General features: G+C 50.7%; 1 protein-coding gene across 1 annotated transcript; it reads left to right on the top strand.

Annotated features, from left to right (window-relative positions):
• The first annotated feature begins 700 nt into the window (after positions 1-700).
• LOC121495116 (putative serine protease 42) lies at positions 701-20,756 on the top strand. The gene is made up of 6 exons (XM_041762403.1): positions 701-762; positions 4,065-4,579; positions 16,200-16,356; positions 16,902-17,164; positions 18,071-18,231; positions 19,650-20,756. The coding sequence occupies exons 1-6, from the start codon at positions 701-703 to the stop codon at positions 19,884-19,886; spliced, it is 1,395 nt and encodes a 464-aa protein (XP_041618337.1). The 3' UTR covers positions 19,887-20,756.
• The last annotated feature ends 600 nt before the right edge of the window (positions 20,757-21,356 follow it).

Genomic DNA, 21,356 nt, shown 5'->3' with positions numbered 1-21,356 from the left:
ATGGCAGTATCTGGGATCCTGTGATTCCAAGTGTCTCTAAGCCTCTGGGTGCCTATACCTGTTCCCATCTGCCGCCAGAGGTGCGAAGCCAGTGGCAGTAGCTGCTTGTGTCTAGCTGCAGCACAGCGGTGGGGTGACGGCTGGCAAAGCAAGAAAGGCACAAATACTCAATGATTTCTAGCCCCGGGAGGAGAAACAGTGCTCAGGGCTGAGGGATGGTTAAAGGTGGAAGCTGGGCACAGCCCAGGAGCTTCAGCAGCTCCCTCTGTATGGCCTGGTCTGAGTGAAGGAGCCCAGGGCTGGGAACCCCCAAGAGACAGACATACCCAGATTCCACAGCTCTGAACCTACTGGCACCTGCTTCCTCCCTCAGGAGCTCGGGCTCTGGGCAGCCCATTCCCCAGATGGTAACACTTCAGGCCACATGACGGAATGACTCCTACCCTCTTGGGCACCTGAGGATCCAGTCATCAAGCCCCACACACAGGGTGGACCTGCTTGGCTGTAGGGTCTTCAGGGGCAAAATGATATCAGGAGTGACTCCAAACTCAGTCCTCAGCTCCCTCAGCTTGCCTGCCCCACCTGGGCTCCCATCCCAGCTCCCGCTGTGCTCAGAGTGCCTCCTGGAGGCGGAGGCCCTGATCCCTGCGGGCTCTGGGAGGAGGGCCTGGTCAGACCCCATTTCACTCATTGGTACACGATGGTGGAGTATCTGCTGCGTGCCCAGCTCTTCCCCAGGCCCCAGGACACTGTAGTGAGCAGGTGGGTCCTGCTTGAGCTTTGGTCCGGCTCCCAGGTCTCCTGTCCTTGTGCCTTGGCCATTGCTTCCAGACCTGCCTTGCCATCCCCAAGTGAGTGAGAAGGGACCCCTAATTCCATTCATCTAGAGTGGGGACCTTCTCTGCTAGCTCCAGATTCTGACCTCAAAGTTGGGTGGGAAAGGGCCCCAGACATCTGGGCCAAACTCTTTTCCAGGGCAAGTCTGATGAGCTGCTATTTGCTTGACCATCCCAGCAACAGGGAGCTCATCTCCTGTTGAGGCAGCTCTGCCAGGTGGGCAGCTCTCTGACTTGAGGCAAACATTTGTCCAGGCCCTCCCTAGTTCTCCAAAACTGGGTCCTTAGAACTGTTGCTCCCAGTCTAGCTTCTAGGTGACTGTCTCGGCTGACCCCAGCCCTGCCGTCCTCTGGATTGATCCCTTGATCCAGGAAGGGCCTTGCCCTCTGTCAGGCTGCTGACCCAACCAGAGCTCATTCTGTTAAGGCCCTGAACAGGGCAGGGACCCTGAGAACTGTCCTAGCAGCACCTGCTCCAGGTGGGGGACACCGGGGCTGGCTCTGCAATGGAGAGGGCCCCTGAGGTCACCAGTGTGGAAAGTAGTCCAGAGCCAGTGAATAGAGGCAGGGAACACAATGTTACAGGATGGTGACAGGGCAGTGGGGGAAGGGATCACCTAAGAGGATCCAAGCTTGGGGGTAGGTAAATTCAGGTGCAGACTGTTGGGGGAGGTCCCTTCAGGTTGCCCTGGGGGTCTAGCTCTGAGCCACAGTTTCTCTCCTGTGCTGGGCTGGAGGTGTGGAAGCCTCTGCTGTTCAGAGCCCTGGAGAGGCCCCTTCTGGACTCTGAGCTTCGGGCTGGGGGCGGTTGGGGGAGGCGACAGCTGCTTTGAAATGTGGAGAATAATAAAGCAAGGAATGTCTGAGCTCAGGGGAAAAAAATAACCCCCGCCCTGCTGGGCCTCCCACCCTGCCCAGTGTAATGAATTAAGTACAGGGAGGCACGTTTCGTGTGGGGGCTCAGGCTGGGGGAGGCTAGAAGGCCCCTAATGAGAAACAGGGTCCTGGGTGAGGCCACCTGACCTGAACTCTGGGAGTGCCCTCACTCCCCAAAAGCTTCCTGTAAATCTCCCTCTACCTGAACTTGTGTTGGGAGGGGGGCAACATCCTGGCCTGTCCTGATGCTGACCTCTGACCCCGGGCTTCACCCTAGTGCTGGCTTTTAAAGTCAGAGACCCTGAGGGATCATCTCACTCACACTCTTCCTGAAGGGTTTACTGGCTAGGACCCCGTGGGTGCATCAGTAGCCCAGGATGATGGGGTCAACGCTGCCCCCTGCTGGACCAACCAAACCTGCAGCCGGGCCCAGCAGCCTCTGCCCAGCAAGCCCCAGGTCCCCCACTCCAGGCTCCCTCCTGCTTCCAGTTCCCACATGCCTTCCCCTCCTTTTGCAAATCCCTCTCTCTGACCAAGGTAGCCTTACCCTCCCTTCCACCCCTATATCCCTGGCCCCAGCTCGGCCCCCCCCTTACTTAGCTCCCTGGGGCTTGGACCTCAGCATCTCCTGGTCCAGCTCTACCCTTCCAGTCCACCGGTCTGGGGAATCTGGGTTTTTCAGGGTCACCTTCCTCCACCTCTGCTCTCTCTTTCCCCAGTGAACTTAATATTCTCTTCAAATAAGGCCCACACTCTTGCGTCTTCACTCATGCTGTCCCTGGTCTCTTATCTGGTGCCCCCTACCTGCAAAACTGCTTTCTAAAAGACCATCCCTTCCCAGGGAGCCCCAGGGAACAGTTGGGTAAATGAGTAATGAGTCTGTCAGCAAAAGGGTGAATTCTCAGCGAGGGAGGTGGAGAGCCATGGAGGCAGGTAGGGCTGTGCTTAGGGCTTCCCAAGGAGCCTGCCTGGCCTCCCAGTTTCTGCTGGCTTGGGGCAAAGCTCCCATTTTATTTTTAAGAAATCTGGCCCGGACTTGGAGCTCCTTGAAATATTCTCCCCCATGTCCCTTCTCTCCCCCACCCACTTTAATTAAAACCATTGTTTTGCAAGCACATGTTAATTAAAAAGCAAACATGTTTTGCTAAGTAATTTGGAAGCTCTGGTTCTACAAACCAGAGTCATTCCGGTTAAAAAAAAACAAAAACCCTCACCCAGCTTGTTCCAGTGTCTTGGGAGCCGAGGACCCTGTGGCTGCCATAGACGCATATCCCTTTAGATACAGAGCCACCTCCTGTGGAGGCCTACCCAGGACAGGGTTTCCTTTCTGTCCCACAGGTGGGGGGATGTGGAGGCAGCTCAGAGGCCTAGAGCTCTGGGCCAGCCCTCTGCAAAAGTGTGCTTTGAGCACTAGCTGGTGAGGAAGGGTGAAGGGCTCATGTGCCCTGTCCTGCAGGTAGGGTCCTTATCTCAGAGCCACTGCCCAGCTATGGGGCCAAGTGAGGAGGATAGGGGCATGACAGAGCCGCAAGCCCAGCCAGGAAGGCTGGCAAGCGCTGGGTAGCCAGTGCCAGCTCCCTGAGGTCTCTAGCACAGCTGAGGCTACAGTTACCCAGGGCTGGGACAGTTGATCCCTTAAGTGAGGGCCCGAGGCAAGAACCAGCCTGATGGGTCAGGGGAGCCCTGGATGCTCAGAGGCATTTGTCAAGCCCCAGCTCCCCACTCTGTCTGGTGATGGCCACAGTGCCATGTCCCCACCCTGCCTCCTGGCCCTGGGAGTCCTGGGGCCTCTGAGGCCCTTCATACCCTGTGCAGTAACCTCAGAGCCCATTGCGGGGGGTCAGAGGACCTTAGAGATGGGATTCAGTGACCACCAGCCCCCTCGGCTCCCCACCCCTGGCAGCGATGGGCGTATCTCACCAAGGGGCCTCTCCAAGACTTGCCACCACCTTGCAACCTGCCTGTTGGTTCTCCCAGCCCGCTGATAGGAAGGTGTTTCTTATAGGAATGTTGGGTGTGTGTCTCCCCGTGTGGTCTCTGTCACTGTTAGCCATGACCCTGGCGCAAAGGGGTATCTCCTTCCCTCCTGAAGGGGGGGCGTGCAGGGGGAGGGGGCAAAGACCAGGAAGAGTCTGTCTGTGTCTGGGCAGTGGGCGGAGGGGAGGTGGGCCGCGGTGTGTGTGCGCGAGTGTGTGGGTGTGCGCGTGCACGCGCACAGGGACACGGGCTCGGGGCCAGCAACCAGGAGTCCCAGCTCTGTGCCCTTGGTAGAACGGGAGTATGCGCTGGGAGGTGTGTAACTAGTGGCACGTAGTGTCCCCCCGCGGGAGCACGCACGCACCCCGTCGCCAGCCCCGACACGCGGGGACGCCCGCTGGCGGCCGCCCCGGGGCTCGGCCCTCCCTCGGCGGCGCGCCAGCCACACACACGCCGCCGCCGCCGCGCTCGCGGCCACATTCCGGGCGGAGTCACGCTCCCGCCGCGCGGCCCCGAGCGGCCCGCGGCGCTTCTGCTCCGGTCGCTTCCAGCGCCGGGACCGCAGCGGGCGGGCCGGGATGAGCTCAGCCGCCGCCGCCCGCCGGCCTCCGCGCCTAACTCGCTCCAGATGCCCGGGCCCGGCCTGCAGCGCGACCCGCGGGCGCCCCCTGCAGGAGGCGGGCGGGGGCGCGGGGGCGCGGGGCGCGGGGCGCGGGGCGCGGGCGCCCGGGAGGGAGGGCCTCACGCCCCCAGCCCGCCGGCCCCGCGGCCCTGCTCCTGTGTGGGGTGCCCCTCCTGCCCCCCACCCCGCGTGCTTTCCACGCCCCCTCCTCCTGGTCGGCCCCGCTTTCCTGCGCCCCCCGGCCCGGCTGCCCTTGCTCAGACCTCGGGTGAGCCCCCGCCCCCTCCCCCCCAGTGCCCCCGGGGCGCCCGGACCCTCCGCCAGGTAGGGGCTGCGGCTCAAGCATTCCGCCCGCGCCCCTGGCCAGGCCCTGCCCACTCTTGTTCCTCTCGGAACAAACACCCCGGTTTCTACTGGGAAAGCAGCAGGGGCCTGACCACCGCCTGGTTTCAATAAGGAGCTGGTATTTCCCCGAAATCGCGGGCCGGTGGCTGACCTCACGGGGATGACGGCTGGCGCGGGGCCAGGGGGCGGGAGCGGCTCCCGGGTGAGCCCCTGACGCCCGGCCTTGCGGAGAAGTTGGGCGGAGAGGAGGGGCTCCGGAGTCCCAGCTCAGCGGCGGCTCACCCAAAAATCTGTCCATCTTTCTGCCTGCTGCCGTGCACCCTGGGCCAGTCCTGCCAAAACCCCTGCCCGGCGCCCCGCGTTCCCCCTGCCTCCTCCAGCGACCTGGCAGAGTGCGCAGCCCCTCACCGGCATTTCCTCCAGTGTAGGATGCGGCTGCTGTGGGCTTGGAGGGGCGACCCGCGGGGGAGGGCCGGGTGGACCCCAGCAACTAGGAATTTTCAGAGGGCAGGGGCAGGGGGCTCTCGGAAGCCGGTGGGGGGCAGTCAGGGATCGGGCCTGAGCTTCCTGGAGGTAGGGGTAGGGCCTGGGGGAATCGTCAGTCTGGGGTACCTAGGGATGGCTCAGGTGTCCGGCAGAATGATAGTGCTCAGTGAGGGGTCAGCCTAGGGGCCGGGGGAGGGTGTTAGGGAAGGCTTTCCAGAGCAGAGACACCTGAGCTGAGATGCAGTTAGGTGGAGACATGGGGGGTCAGGATCTTTAGGCACTGAGGGGGTGCCGTGGGTGGGGGCAGAATGGAGGAGGGCAGAGCTAAGGCATCTCACATGGTGGTGCTGAGGCCTCTGCCTGAGGCCCTGCACCAGGGAGGAGCCCTGGGAGCTGGTCCTGAAGACTCATCTGTAAATGAGGGACAAAGACTGAGAGAGGCAGAGGGGGACACACAGTCCAGTGAGGGGGCGTGGTGGGCAGAGACCAGGAGCGACAGGGGGAGCAGAGAGACGGAGGAGATTCAGCAGGCAGGTCCGAGGAGGTGGAGGTGTCTGGTGGCTGGAAGATTTTGTTTGCTCTGGGGCCTGCACTTTCCAGAAGCTGGGCCCCTCCTAAAATAACGGTGACTAATACTTAAGCACAGCATGTGCGGGCCACTGCTCTAAGCACGTGGGGTATCAACACATCCTCGCTTCACTATGATTCTGTTCGTTCATTTATTCAGCAGATGTTTATCGAGTGCCTACCATGTGCCACACATGTTGCAGGTACTCGGAATACAGCAGTGGCAGGACAAACTCTGCCTACATAAAGTTTACAGATGGAAGGGAAGGACAGTAAATGGATATGTGGGCAAAATATATAGTGCAGCGTAGATCAGAGGAGAAGAGGGAAGATCGGAGGGGGTGGGGTGGGGGCGCAATCTTTTTTTTTTTTTTTTAAGATTTTTTATTCATTTGCAAGAGAGAGAGAATGAGTGTGTGTGTGTGTGGGTGGGAGGACAGAGGGAGAAGGAGACTCCCTACTGAGCAGGATGCCCAACGTGGGACTCCATTCAAAGACCCCAGGATCATGACCTGAGCCGAGGCAGATGCTTAACCATTTGAGCCACCCAGATGCCTCGGGGTACAACTTTTAAAAGAGTGTCCTGGGAAAGCCTCACCAAGGGGGTGACATTTGAGTACAGATCAAATCTGGCCCATCACATCTTTGCTGAGAAGGGTTCTTACAGAAGAGCATTTGCAATCTGTTCCATGCTTGGAAATGCTTGACTTTGACAGTATCTCCCTAAAAGAATTCCATTTTTCTCCTTCGTAAATGTCTATTACCAAAAAGTAAAAACAAAAAACCAGGACTCAGGTGTCATTATATTTTGAATTTCATCAATAAGTATTTTGTGGAAGTTTATCTTCTCTGTTTCTCTGTAAGTATATGCTTAATATTCTTGATTTTGTCTCTTGGCCCACAATGCCTAAGATATTTATTATCTGGCCCTTTATTGAAAAAGTTTGCAAGCCCTGGTATAGACCCAGGAGGGGAGGAAATGAACTGTCCGGATGTCTGGGGGCAGAGGGAACAGCCAGTATGGCACATCCAGGAGGCCTGTGTGGCTGTAGCCCCATTAGTGGGGAGGGAGGGCTGAAAAAGGGTCAGAGGAGCCTGGGCCAATGGTGAAACTGCCAATTCCTAGGTATTTTTAAAAGTATGTGTTGCTATAATTAATGGAATATCTTATTTTATGTTTTTTAATTCGTTATTGCTGCAGGATAGAAAGGTATTGATTTTTTATATTGATTTTCCCCCCAGCCTTCTTAGTCTATATTTTCTTACAGTTTTATTAAATTTTCTGCTGGTTCATTTGGGTTTTTTTTTCACATTTCTGTCTTCCACAAGGGATGATGCATTTTGTATCTTCCTATGTATATATAACGCACTTTCTTATTTTCTTTGCCTCCCTCCACCTCCCTTCTCCTGGCCTCTTATGTTCTCATCTGTTTAATATTTTTTTAAAGATTCCACCTATTTATTATTCATGAGAGACACACAGAGAGAGGCAGAGACATAGGCAGAGGGAGAAGCAGGATCCCCATGGAGAGAGCCCGATGCGGGACCTGATCTCAGGACCCCAGGGTCATGCCCTGAGCTGAAGGCAGATGCTCAACCACTGAGCCACCCAGGAGTCCCTCTCATCTCTTTCCTTTCCCTCTTACCTTTCCTCCTCTCTGCTCCTCTCCCTACTCTTCCCTTCTAGTTTCCTCCTACCCTTGTGGCTTCTTTCACCCCCACTTTCCCACCCTCCCCTCATAAAAATGAGAATTTAAATTTTCAAAAAAAGCCTCGATGAGAGGTATCTCTATCAGGTACTTCTGATGGCCTCCCTGGGATCGCGGCAGAAGGCTTTGTCTCCCCACTGGGCCTGGATGTGGACATGGGGACCAGGAGGGTCATCCACAGACTCCAAAAGGGGAAGTCAAGTGAATGCCTCTGCCAATCACAAGATGCTCTGTGGTAAGGAACACAACACTGATGTCAAGTGGCTCTGAGTATAGAGGAGACTAGTGGATGGCTATTCCTCAGGAGTCCAGAGGGAGGTGGCTTCAGTGGGCACACCCAGGAAATGTATTTCACTCCTCTGTGCTGTGCCATTCTCAGGATCAGAAAATGTGAGTCTTTCAGCTTTGTTCTCTGTTTCAAGATTGTTTTAGCTATTCGGGGTTCTTGAGATTCCATATGAATTTTAGAAAGGGTTTTTCTGTTTCTGCAGAAAAAGTCATTGAGATTTTGATAGGGATTTCATTAAATCTGCAGATTGCTTTGCATAATATTATCATTTTAAAATATTTTGTTTATTTATTCATGAGGGACACAGAGAGAGAGGAGAGACACAGGCAGAGGGAAAAGCAGGCTCCCTGCAGGGAGCCCAATATGGGACTCCATCCCAGGACCCTGAGATTATGAGCTGAGCCAAAGGCAGATGCTCCACCACTGAGCCACCCAGGCACCCCTATTATTTTTTAAATAAAGATTTTATTTATTTGAGAGAGAGCTAGAGAGAGAGAGAGAGAGTGCATGCTGAGGTGGGGGAGGGGCTGTGGGAGAGGGAGAAGCAGACTCTCCACTGAGCAGGGAGCCAGATGCAGGGCTCAATGTGGGGCTGATGCAGGGCTCAACCCCAGGACCCTAGGATCATGACCTGAGCCAAAGGCAGACACTTAACTAACCGAGCCACCCAGGCATCCCGGATAATATCATTTTAACAAGAGTGCATAAGTCCTCCAATCCATGAATATAGGATGTCTTTCTTTTTACTTAAAGTCTTTAATTTCCTTAAGCAATATTTTATAGTTTCAGTGTGCAGTTTTTTCACCTCCTTGCTTAAGTTTATTTATTCCTAAGTATTTTATTCTTTTTGATGCTATTGTAAATAGGATTGTTTTTCTCATTTCCTTTTTGATCGTTCAGTGTTGGTGTATATACTAGATAATGCAATACATATTTGTGTGTTGATTTTGTATCCTGCATCTTTTCTGACTTTATCATTGCTGACAGATTTTTATTTTTTGTGAAATCTTTATGGTTTTCTCTATAACAGATCATGTCATTGAGACGTCTGGGTAGCCGGCTCAGTGGTTGAGTGTCTGCCTTTGGCTCAGGTTGTGATCCCAGGGTCCTGGAATCGAGTCCCACATCAGGCTCCCTGCAGGGAGTCTGCTTCTCCCTCTGCCTATGTCTCTGCCTCTCTTGGTGTCTCTCATGAATAAATACATAAAATCTTAAAAAAAAAAAAAAGATCATGTCATCTGTGAACAGAGGTAAGTTTACTTCTTTCTTTAATTTGGGTGCCTTTATTTCTTTTTCTTACCTAACTGCTGTGGCTAGGACTTTCAGTATTACATTGAGTAGTGGTGAAAGTGGGCATCTTTGTCTTGTTCCTGATCTTAGGGAAAAACTTTTGGTCTTTTACCATTAGTATGATGTTCGCTCTGGGGCTTTCATATATGGCCTTTATCACATTGAGGAAGTTTCTCTGCTTCTAGTTTACTGAATGTTTTTTATCATGAAATGTGTTGCATTTTGCTTTCTTGCATCAATTGAAATAGAAGACTGTCCCCTTAAGGAGAGGGTTTTTTTTTTTTGTTTTTGTTCTGTTTTTGTTTTTTATTCATGAGAGATACAGAGAGAGGCAGAGACATAGGCAGAGGAAGAAGCAGGCTCCCTGCAAGAGGGCCTGATGTAGGACTCGATCCTGGGACCCCAAGATCACAACCTGAGCAGAAGGCAGATGCTCAACCACTGAGCCACCCAGGTGCCCCAAGGAGAGTTTTTTTTATTATCCGCCACTTTTCCTATGTATTTCTTGTTTCTTTGCACGTCCTGCAATGTTGTCATTGAAAGGCAGACAACACGTAATATACTGTAGCAAATCTGGACACTGGATCTGTGTCCCCCCCACCCCACCCTGGACGCATGGTGGTGGTGTTTATTTGGCCATTTGTTTATTTGCTTAGTGACTTGGGTAAGATGATTCTGTGAAGTCTACTTCCCTCTGATATCCCTCCTCAGATCCCCCCCCCCCCCTTATTTCCCTGGATCAGCATAAGCCACTCAATAGTAAATGGTTGTGTGTAAGCTCCTTTGGTCAGTTTTATTTTCACTATTTACCGTTGGATATGTGTGTGTATCTTGGAGACGGCTTTCACAGCTTAGGGAATTTACTTTTCCCCTACATGTTCAGCCAGGGACTAGTAGCTTGGAAGTTCCTTATCCATTCACTCCTGAGAATGCAGTCTTGTGCACAGTCTTTTTGGCTCTCCCTTTCACTAGTTTTCTCTATTAGACTTCCAGACATTTTTGCCACTAGTATTATGGAGCTATCAACTCTCTCTTAATTGCTCATCAGGAAGATCTCCTTTTTAAAAACAACTCCCTTAGGGATGAATTTCTCTACCGTCTGTTCCAAATAAATTCAGCTATTTCAGGCAGAGCTGCAGAGCACACTCCTTTCAGGCTGCTTCTCCTCCTGGGCAGAATGTTTGTATTGCTGCACCAGAGCTGAGGATGGGGATTGCAGCACGCTTCTCCTGGAGTGAAAGTGCTGTTCTCTGAGAGGGCATTGGGGAGAGGGAACACTTGCCCTTCCCAAGGTGGAACCTCTGCTCTGTGAATGAACTGGGATGGGGCAAATGAAGCTCCAGAATTCTCAGTCTGCTGTGCCTGGGGTAGAGCTTCTGCCCTAAGAGTGGGAGCAAAGTGTGGGAAGGGAGCTCTATCCCGTGCTCTTGGGCATGTCTGCTGGAACAGGGCTTCTGCAGAAGGACTTGGGAGAATGAGCGACACCAGCTACCTTCTTCTTCTGAGGTGAAGTCTTAGCTAGGAGAGAAGGAGATCCCATTGTCTTGGCCACTTGCCCAGAGTAGAGTTCCATAATATGGAGCCAAGGAGGGGGGATGAGAGCTGGTCATGGCTCAAATGCCACAGATTCTTGCTGTTCTTACCAAGTTTGTAGATTTTCTTGTATAAATATTTCTCAATGTTTTGTATGCCCATAGGACAATTTCCAGAGACCTGGAATAGTTGTGTTTTTAAAAAAAATAATATAATGTTCACCAGTTGAACAGCTTTTGCTCTAGGGAGAGAATCAACCAAATTCCTCACAAAGCCATTCTGGAAGTCCAAAATCAAAATTTAAAAAACATTTTAAACTCTCTCTTGATCCCTCTGTCTCAAATAAATAAAAATAAAAAAAATAAAGGGTGCATGGGTGGCTCAGTTGGTTAAATGTCTGCATTTGGCTCATAATCCCAGTTCCTGGGATTGAGCCCCAAGTTGGGCTCTCTGCTCAGCGGGGAGTCTGCTTCTCCCTCTCCCTTGTGTGCTCTCTCTCAAATAAATAAAATCTTTTAAAAATAAATAAAAATTTTTGAAAAATTTGATAATTTTCAAGATTTAAGAAAAAAAGATTTTATTTATTTATTCATGAGAGACACACAGAGAGAGGCAGAGACATAGGCAGAGTCAGAAACAGGCTCCCTTCTGGGAGCCTGACGTGGGACTAGATTCCAGGACCGCGGGATCATGACCTGAGCCAAAGGCAGATGCTCAACTGCTAAGCCACCTGGCATTCCCTTTTCTTTCTTTTTTTTTTTTAAGTGGGCTGTCCACACTGGTCTTGAATTTACAACCCTGAGATCAAGACATGAGCTGAGATCAAGAGTCAGGTGCTTAACTGACTGAGCTTCTCAGGTGGCCCTCAAGATATTTTTCTGTTATTGGTTTCTAATCTCTGTTATGATCTGAGAATGAATTTCGTAGTTTCAGTTCTTTAAATTTATTACCATTTGTTTAAGGGCCCATAAAATGCTCATTCTTGGGATGAACATATTCGAATACAGTGTATTCTGCTGTTGTTAGAATAGATTATTCTATAAATGTCCATTAGGTCTAATTTATGGATAGCATTTTGCAGATCTTATGTACACTTACTAGTTCTCTGTGTACTTGTTCTATCAATTATTATTTTTTTTAAACAAAGTATTGTGTAGATTTATTTTTATTTTTTTAAATTTTTATTTATTTATGATAGTCACACACAGAGAGAGAGAGAGGCAGAGACACAGGCAGAGGGAGAAGCAGGCTCCATGCACCGGGAGCCCGATGTGGGATTCGATCCCGGGTCTCCAGGATCGCGCCCTGGGCCAAAGGCAGGCGCCAAACCACTGCACCACCCAGGGATCCCCTGTTCTATCAATTATTAAGAAAGACATATTGAAGTTCCAAATTCTAATTTTGGTTGGATTGTCTTTTTTCTTGCTGCTCTATAAATTTTGAAGCTCTATTGTTAGATGTATTTAAGTGCATACACATTTAAAATTTTATCATTCTGTAATTAATGTCTCTGTTTATCCCTGATAATATTCTTTTTCCTGAGGTTGGCTTTGCCTGATAGTAATACAACCGCTCCTTCTTCTAGTTAGTGTTTGCATTGTATATCATATTCCATCCCATATAACCTATTTATGTTTTGATATTTAAGGTGGGTATATAGATGACTTGTGTTTTTAAAAAAATCCAGTCTGACAATCTATTTTAATTCATGTACTAGAAGCTTTAATTCATTTAATAGAACATTTACCTTTAATATAAGTATTGATATTGTTGGATTAAAATCTACCCCCATGCCAATTGCTCTCTATTTGTACCATCCTTTTTTTCCTGTTTCTGCTTTTTTTGAAATTGATGGAGTAATTTTTATGGTTCTATTTTATCTTTGCTATTTTCTTATTTATAGTTAACTTTTCCCCTTGGTTTCCCTTGCATTTACAGTGTTTATCTTTAATCAATCTTAATCAATTGACCTCTTCTTTCTAGTAATAGTATCTGCTTTTTTAAATAGTGCAAGGACCTTATAACAGTATCCTCTCTATTCTTTTTTCTCATCCTGTATTAGTTTTCCATTGCTTTTTACACTATAGTAAAATCATTTTGATGATAGGCAGTGTTTTTTGAATCAGAAGTTATGTCAAGCTGTTTTAAACAGTTCTTGTGCTGTCAAAAGTTAAAACAAGCAAAATATGCATTCCAACAAAAATTTGCAGTAAATATATTTCCTGAGCTTTCTGCCACAACTCCAGAAGCAGTTTTTGGAATTGTGTAAGCACTGCAAAGGAAATTTACATATTTCAAAATCTGTTTAACTGCAGTTGAGGAGCTTCCACTTAAACTTCAGTGAAGTGATTAATTTGCAATGTAATGACACAATAAAAGGCAAATATCAAGAGAAAAACCTAAAATAACTCAGTAAATGCCTTCCAAGTGAAGAATATGCTCAGAGCTATATGATTACAGATTAATATCAGCATTTGGCAGCACTTAACTGCATGAAAAGACATTTTAAAAGATTAAATGCATAAAATATCATTATAGATCACCATTATCAGAAAATTTGCAATTGATTTTGATGATGGAGAACACTAATTTTGAATCCAATTAAGCAAAATGTTATTCTCCCAAAAAAGAATTCCATTCATCTCATTAGTAGATTTGTATTACAAAATATTATATCCAGTTACTATTATTATTATATTTTGGTGGAAAATTTTCCTTCTTTTTTGTATGGAAACCTACATAATACTCTCACTTGTACCTCAAAATCCTAAAATATTTGCTCTCTGGCCTTTCACAGAAAACATTTACTGATCTCTGAACTAGAACCTTCGAATATGTTCATCATAATATTTATTTATTTATTTATTTATTCATTCATTCATTCTAGGCAAAGAACTTTATTAACCTTGTTTCAACCTTTATTTACAGGCCTCTTCAGTTTAATTAGCTGCAAAGAATGAATTGCGTCTAAGCAAAAACCAAAAAGAGCTGCAGTGTCCAACAGGCTCAGGCTTGAGAATAGTAGAGACCTAGGTTTTGTCAGGTCCATGAACAAAATTTTAAAAAGCAGTAATTATAAATATCAAATAGCAGCTCCTGGTAACTTCTTCAAGTTTTATCTTCTTTAGAAGCTAAATTTTAGAACCAAAACTCTTTACAAGATCTGAAACTTCAGGGTGCCCAGGTGGCTCAGTGGTTGACCATCTGCCTTTGGCTCAGGGCGTGATCCTGGGGTCCTGGGATTGAGTCCTGCTTCTGACTCTGCCTATGTCTCTGCCTCTGTGTGTCTCTCATGAATTAATGAATAAAATCTTAAAAGAAAAAAAGATCTGAAACTTCATTGTCATCATCTTCATCAGTAGCAAGTGATGCTTTTCCATCCACAGATTGGGTGGGCAGGGCTTTAGCCTATCTTCTTTAACTAGCCAGACTGTCCGCACCAGGTTGGTTTAAGATCCCAAGTAGTCTCTGGGAAATGAACAAAGTGTAGTGGAAAGGGAGGTGGGTGAGGGGTTGGGGTGACTGGGTGATGGGAACTGAGGAGGATGAGCAGGGATGATATGCTGATGGGATGAGCACTGGGTGATATGCTATATGTTGGCAAATTGAACTCCAATTAAAAAAAAAAAAAATCCCGGGTAGCATTTCTGTTGGCTGCTTTGCCTCAGCACAGCCTGTGATGGTAAAAGTGTTTGCTGCCGAGGATGCCTGCACTTTAAGTGTTGTTAAGTTGGATCACTGTTCCTTGGTTTGTGAACATAGTCACTTCTTCAATACCAGAGATATTGTTACCCCTAGCTTCATTAAGGAGAACTGAAGTTTTTTTTTTTTTATCAACTGCTGTAGCTGTTCTATGAAGCACCTTCTTCTTTCCGTGACTGTAAGAATTTGCTCATCTACATTGGAAAAAATCAGAGGTGTATGATAGGATTGGATTCTGAGAACTCTTGCTTGGTTGGGGAGGCCTGGGGCCACATTTATCAGGATTACACTTACCAGAAATTCTAAATTCAGTTTGCTGGTTCAGGCAGGGTGAGCATGATTCTACATGTTGTAGATTCTACATACTGGCTGTTTTCCACTCAATGGTGGACCACACTAAAGGAACTTGATATGCCAGAAAATTCCTTGGTTTAACATAGAGAAAGGAATGCAAAGAGTTAGAGAGTGGAGAATATTAGAGTGGATTCATGATGTATGACCTACTCCCTTGTTTCTCTGACCTCCAAGAAGGCCTTAGAGAATAATCCCTTCACCAGGATGTTGACAAATAGATTGCGAGGGGAGCATCCACATCCCTGAAAAACACTGTGACTGGCTGTCCTGTTTTTGGCCAGGGAAAAGTGGGAAGTGCTGCAATTCAGAAGCTAGGATTGCTGTTTTCTCCTCGACCTCAACAGGGATGCTGAAGCCCAGAGAGGCAGAGGCCTAGCAGAAGCGTTCAGGCCACCAGGACGGATGCCAGGGACCAAGTGCTAAGAAGAGTGGACTGACTTGTGGGTATCTTTGGTGGTGGCTAATAATTTAAGGTGCCACCGTCACTGAGAACAGCAGCCTACCCCTTTGTCTCAACTACTTAATCTGTATAGCACCCCCCACCCCAAAACCTTGGTCTGGTGAATGAAGCCCTGAGCTGAGGAACCATCATGGAGAATTAAGGCTGCTTGCGGGGTGCGGTAGGGGTGGGGGGCATGGGGGTCATATATTCGTGTGTGTGTGTGGTTTTTTTCTTTTTCACAAGTCTTTAATCTAAAAACCCAAAAATATATAATCAAGCATTTTACGTAATGCATACATTCTTAATATTTGCAGGTAAGATAAACAACAGAAGGCGAGGGCGGATATACTGTATTGCTTCTCTTTGGCAAAGGGGTCCCTGGAACTGGAAGGTCCCTATCAAGGGCGGTCGTCCTCAGAAGCACCCCGACCCCACCCCTCCGGCCGCGCGGACTTCGGGACTCGCGGTGGGACGGACCCAGGGGGAAGCCAGGCTCGGGCTTTCGCACTCGGGCCGGGGGCGGGGAGCGCGCGGGTTCCACGGCTCACGCGCCTGCGCGGACGTCGGCCTGCGGCGGCGAGGGGCGGGCAGAGGCGAGGCGAGGCGAGGCGAGGCGCGGGCGGCCCATGGCGTCCCCGTCCCCGGGCGGCTCGCTGGGCCTCCTGCTCTGGCTGCTGCTCCTCCCGCCTCCGCTCGGGGCGTCCTCCCCGCCGTCCTCCCCGCCGTCCTCCCCGCCGTCCTCCCCGCCGTCCTCCCCGCCGTCCCCGGGGGGCGCCAGCGTGTGGAGGGCTACGCGGCCGCCGGCGACCTCCAGGCCGCGCGAGGCCGCCATCCTCTCCCAGTTGGTGGAGCTGGTCCCAGGTGACGTTTGGCGTTGGGGGCCCGGAGCGGGGCTGAGGCCGGGGAGACTGGGGGAGCCAGGGGCCCTCTCCTGCAGGCCCGTCCTGCCCCCGCCCCGCCCCCGCCCCGCGGCTCTGAGGAACGGGCCCACGCGGCCCCGGCGGTCTGCGGGTCCAGGGCCTGGGGACGTGGCAGCGCTGCCCCGAGTCTGAGAGGCCGTGGCCTCCCCGGCTGTCCGAGGAGCCGCTGGTGCTTTCCCGGGGGAGCCCGGGCTCTGGGGAGCAGGCCCTGTTTCTTTGAGGTCCTTCCTCCCATGCTGTTCTCACCCCAGGGTGTGGCCAAGTCACTGCGAAAATCTTGGGAGGAGAGGTGGCCGGAGAAGGGAAGTGGCCCTGGCAGGTGAGCCTAAGGATCAACCAGAAACACGTGTGTGGAGGCTCCCTCATCACACAGCAGTGGGTGCTGACTGCCGGCCACTGTATTTTAAGGTGAGGGTGACGAGTGGACACAGAGTTCTGAAGCCAGCTCTGCTCTCCTCAGATACCCATTAGGTGCTGTTGCCCTGGCAACTTGATAAAACCCAAACCCAAACCCAGCCCAGCCCAACCCAATCCAACCCAACCAACTAACCCAGCCTAATCCAACCCCACCTAACCCAACCAACTCAGCCCAATCCAACCCCAACTACCAACCCAACCCAACCCAACCCAATCCACCCAACCAACCAACCCAACCCACACCAACCCAACCCACCCAACCAACCAACCTAGTCCAGCCAAAGCCCACACACTAAAAAACAGGGGTTTGGACTGGTGGTCTCCTTACTAGGAATACTAGTTTGGTGAACCAAACCAATTGTATGGGTGAGCGAACAAGTTTTGAGAGGTGTGAAGCAAGGATTTTTGGAGATGGGGTGGTAGAAAGAGAGGTGAGGGAGGTCAGGGCCAGATTGGGAAGCATCTGCAATGTGTGTAAAAAGGCCAGAGGGTTGCTTCTCAAGGTCTCCATAAAGGGCATGTCTTCTCTCCCACAGCCATTTTAGCTACACTGTCAAGATGGGAGACCGAAGTATCTATGAAGAAAACACAAGTGTGGTGGTCCCTATCCGAAACGTCATTGTACACCCTCAGCTCTCAGTAATTGGAACCATTCAGAAGGACCTTGCCCTTCTGCAGCTCCTCTACCCTGTAAACTTCAGCATGACCATACAGCCGATATGCATTCCTCAGAAGACTTTCCGGGTGGAAGCTGGGACCACATGCTGGGTGACTGGATGGGGCAGACAAGAAGAATATGGTGAGAATGTGAGGCAGGTCGCACGCTCAGGAAGTGGGAGGCAGCCCTATCCCTGAGACAAAAAGGCTAAAGAGAGGGACGGGGAGGTGGATGGACTGCCTGGCAGAGGGGGAATGGGGCCACAGGTTGGTAACAGTCAGAGTAATGGCTCCTGGTTGGCGTGAGCCTAGAAATTGGTTGAGGTCTTTTGTTGTAACAGAAACATTTCACAGTAGGTGTTTAGGAAAGGCATGGGTCCTGGGAACTGGAATTGCTCTCGGGAGGAGAAGAAATACCTGGCTGAAAGTCTGTTTCTGCAGATTTGTGTGGCACCGTGCCTGGCCGGCTTAGGGATATTTTTAGGTTCCCTGGGGACAGAGCCAGAGGCTTTGGAGTTCTCTCCAAGGTGGGTTTCTGCTCAGTAAGTGACGAATTGTCTTCCAGTCAGAAGTGTTCCTCTCTGAAAGTACTGGCCTTGGTTGTCAGGGAGCTTCGTGTCCCTTTGGGTACAGGCAGAGCCAGATGATCCCTGTAGGGGATCCCTGTAGGGCCTTCTATTTCTGGGCAGAGACTGGATTGGTAACTTTGGGGCACTACCCATTCCAGAGTCTGTGGTCCTGCTCTAAAGTAAAGATAGATATGTTACTGACACACGGGATCCCTGTCACTATTACTATTGATACAGGGTAACAGATGCTTGATTATCATTTCTCAAGCTGATAAGGCCTTGCCTTCTTCCCATCTAGACTGGTTCGTCTTAGTTCCTACCACCTTTCCTCCCCATGTCAACTTTGGGCCTCAGTTTTCTCCAGTGTCAAATGGGGACAGTCCCCACTGCCCTGTCTTTTTCAAAGGGGATTCTAGGTGTGTAGGGGCTTTCTGTCCACTGGTGCAGAACCACCCACTGCTGAGCCTCTTTACTTGCAGGCAGCAAACTTGTTGCACATATTCTCCAAGAGGTCGACCAAGACATCATCCACCACAAGAGGTGTAACGAGATGATTCAGAAAGCCATGACAACAAATAAGAGTGTAGTACTGGAAGGCATGATTTGTGGCTATAAAGCAGCAGGCAAGGATTCTTGTCAGGTAACTTCACAGACCCCTTTCTACCTCCACATTGAGGATGTCCCCTCAAAGTCTCCTCATTCCTGAGTGCCAGGGCCTGGTTCATCTGTCACCTCCTCTCACTCGTGGAGGGAACCACTCATTGCTCCCCTGAGCTGGCCTGGCCTGTTCCTTCAAAAGAGAGTGGCCCTTGCTGCCTGGGGACACTGCCAAGGTGGGGGGAAGTCAGGGAGTGGGTAATGCTAACACTCTGAGTTCCTTTCATTGGGTTCCTCCCATGTCACACTCCCGTGTGACCAGTGGGAGCGTCTGTCCCCATTAGCTCTGTTAACCCCCCAGTCATAACCCCGCCACACAGACATCATACCCGTCATACATGAGGTGAGGTCTGAAGGTGTTCGCTTGGTGTCCCCCTGTGCGTGCCTGCAGGACTCCTGCACTGGGTGCTTTCTGGAGGAGGGGGCATTTGAGCTGGGTCTCAGAGGATGAGTATTTGGATTTCTTGGAAAGAGGAGAGGAGCCTTGTAGGGAGAGGGAGCCTCACGTATAGCAGCTCTGAGGTGCGAGGGAACCGGTCACGTTCAGGGAACGTCTTCCAGGTGTGGAGCAGTGAGGTGGTCAACAGGGCCAGGGAAGAGGCCTGGAGTGGGAGTATGTGTGGTCTGGAGTGCTGGGCTGAGCTTCTTGATGCCGCCCAGGCCGGACTGCAGGCTAGGTGTTTGTTTCCATCGTCTAGGCAATGCTGCTGAGTTCTGAGTAGGACCTGGGGTGGTTAGGGGGTAAAGAGGGTGTACCTGAGGTTGAGTCACTAACTGCTGGGAGGGTGGGGGTGAGGGGCAGGTCAGGAGGGCTCTCTGTTTCTGTCTGAGTTGGGTGGTGCAGAGTGGGGGCACCAGAGCAGATCTGGGAGAGGACATGCAATGTTCTGCATGAGATGGGGTGTGTATGGGATGTCTGGGAGTGGAGTGTCAAATATGGAGGGAACTGGCTATATGAGTTAAGAGTTCTAGAGAAACTTTAAGCTAGATGTATGGATTTTGGGGGTTCTCATGCAGGGGTGGTATTCAAAATGTTTAACAGCCACTATGGTTTGGGAAATGGCCAGTCATTCATAATATCGTCCTGAGGATGTTAAAGTTTTCCCATTAACTTTTCTTTCTTTTTTTACAATTTTATTTTTAAGTAATCTCTACACTCAGTGTTGGGCTCAAACTTACAACTTCGAGATCAGGAGTTGTATGCTCTACCCAATGAGCCATCCAGGCACCCCTGCCCATTAACTTTTCAATTCTCAGTTCTCCGTGTTCACAGAAGGGTGGGCCTGGTAGGTCCCTGGGGAAGGTCCCTGTGCCTGACTGCCCAGTGCCTTATGGTGTAGTCAGCTTGCTCTCACGTGGATGGTCTTCCATTCCTGCATTTGTTTCTTTCTCTTTCTCCAGGGAGATTCTGGGGGCCCTCTGGTCTGTAAATTTCAGGACACATGGGTCCAGGTGGGAATCGTGAGCTGGGGCTTTGGCTGTGGTCGTAGAAATGTGCCTGGAGTTTATACGAACATTGCTTCCTATGCTGAGTGGATAGTTAACGTGATGAACCAGGCTGCCTCTTTGTATTCAGTGGTGTTACTCATCCCACTTCTGTGCCTGGTGCTGCCGCTGGGCATCCTGATGGCCCCGTGATCACCCTCGCCCACTCCCCTGTTTCTGAGTCTCACACCGGGCCTGGCCTCTCCTCTGACTTCCTGCTCCTACTCAAATGCCCTTTCCTGAGCCTGGGTGGCTCAGTGGTTGAGCATCTGCCTGTGGCTCAGGGCGTGATCCCGGGGTCCCGGGATTGAGTCCTGCATCAGTCTCCCTGCAGGGAACCTGCTTCTCCCTCTGCCTATGTATCTGCCTCTCTCACTGTGTCTCTCATGAACAAATAAAATCTTAAAAAAACAAAAAAACAAAAAAAGCCCCTTCCTGCAATTTTGGTTGGCATCCACTGACCCTGTAGAGGACCACACAGTAGAAGGTGGCAGCAAGACTGGAGCCCAGAAAGTGCCCCAGCCTGATGCTCCAGTCACCTGCCTCGGCCACACCCACACCGTGGCTGTGCCCTGCCTGCCTGGAAGGAGGGAGTGCAAGCATGCCAGCCTGAGAGCCAGCCAGCCTGCGAGGCGGACCCCGGTGCGTCCTTGCCATCTTGGAGAGCCTCTACCACAGAAGAGACCTCAGGAGCAGTGAGACAGCACCGGAGCTGGGTGTGGGCTCAGGCTGTCACCTGAGACTGTCAGAGCAGTCAGCTTGCTGGTGGTGCAGAGAGAGGGGAGGAGGCGTCACCATGTCCCTGCTGAGGTGGGAGGCCTGGGGTTTCCACATCTGCCTGGGGTGTGTCTGGGGCTGGGAGGAGTTCCCCTGTACCCAGCAAGAATCCCCCTGTGCGTGGCCAGCCTGTGGCAAATGGGCCCTCTGTGATGGCAGTCCCGTGATGGGGGCCCCCTTCCTCAGTAGCTAGTGGCCACATCCAGGCTCACCCCAAGTTGTGTGGAGGCAGTGATAGAGTGTGGAGATCTTAGATGCCAACTAATAAATGTTTGGATTGTCACCTGTGTGTTCTGTATCTCTCCTGACCAGGGGTGGGGGACACTGATAATTTTTCTCACATTTAACTTAGGAATGTGTTCGTGATGCTTTTTAAACTCTAGAGTGAGAGGGGAGGCCCTTATCTACTCTGATGTGAGTTGGACAGATGGTCTTAGCACTTAGATTCTGCTGCTATGCCCCCCATGGCCACCAGCATATCTGCAGGGAGCTTTGTACCCGAGTTCCTGTTGCCCTTCGTAGCCATTGCATCTGGGGAGGAGGAAGTGAGAGAGAGTGGAACGAGAGGGAGGTCAGGGCATTGCCTCCAAACTGCAAGCCTTACTTCCTGCCTGTCTGAGTTATATGGAGCCTTGTGCACCAGACTGCCTTGACCTGACCATGAAGAACACCAGGCTGAGGCTCAGGGAGAGGACAGGTTGAGTGCTTACTGTGTCTGTGCTGGCTCATTTCTCTCATTACCCTGTTGTCACAGAGTAGCGTCTATTACCATGTGGAGCACTCACTTTACTGCTCCCGGTTTCCTTCTCTGTTCTTGAAACTTTGAGGTTATTTTCTTTTAGGAGA

Source organism: Vulpes lagopus, chromosome 7 (genome assembly GCF_018345385.1).
Source record: "Vulpes lagopus strain Blue_001 chromosome 7, ASM1834538v1, whole genome shotgun sequence".
NCBI lineage: Eukaryota > Metazoa > Chordata > Mammalia > Carnivora > Canidae > Vulpes > Vulpes lagopus.
This window is presented reverse-complemented; position numbering and strand designations above follow the sequence as displayed.

Bases quoted from the DNA above. Each gene is read 5' to 3' on its own strand.
- LOC121495116 (XM_041762403.1), top strand. From the start codon at position 701: ATGGTGGAGTATCTGCTGCGTGCCCAGCTCTTCCCCAGGCCCCAGGAC. The intron at 16,357-16,901 runs GTGAGGGTGACG...TCTCTCCCACAG, and splicing joins GCCGGCCACTGTATTTTAAG to CCATTTTAGCTACACTGTCA. The intron at 18,232-19,649 runs GTAACTTCACAG...CTCTTTCTCCAG, and splicing joins CAGGCAAGGATTCTTGTCAG to GGAGATTCTGGGGGCCCTCT.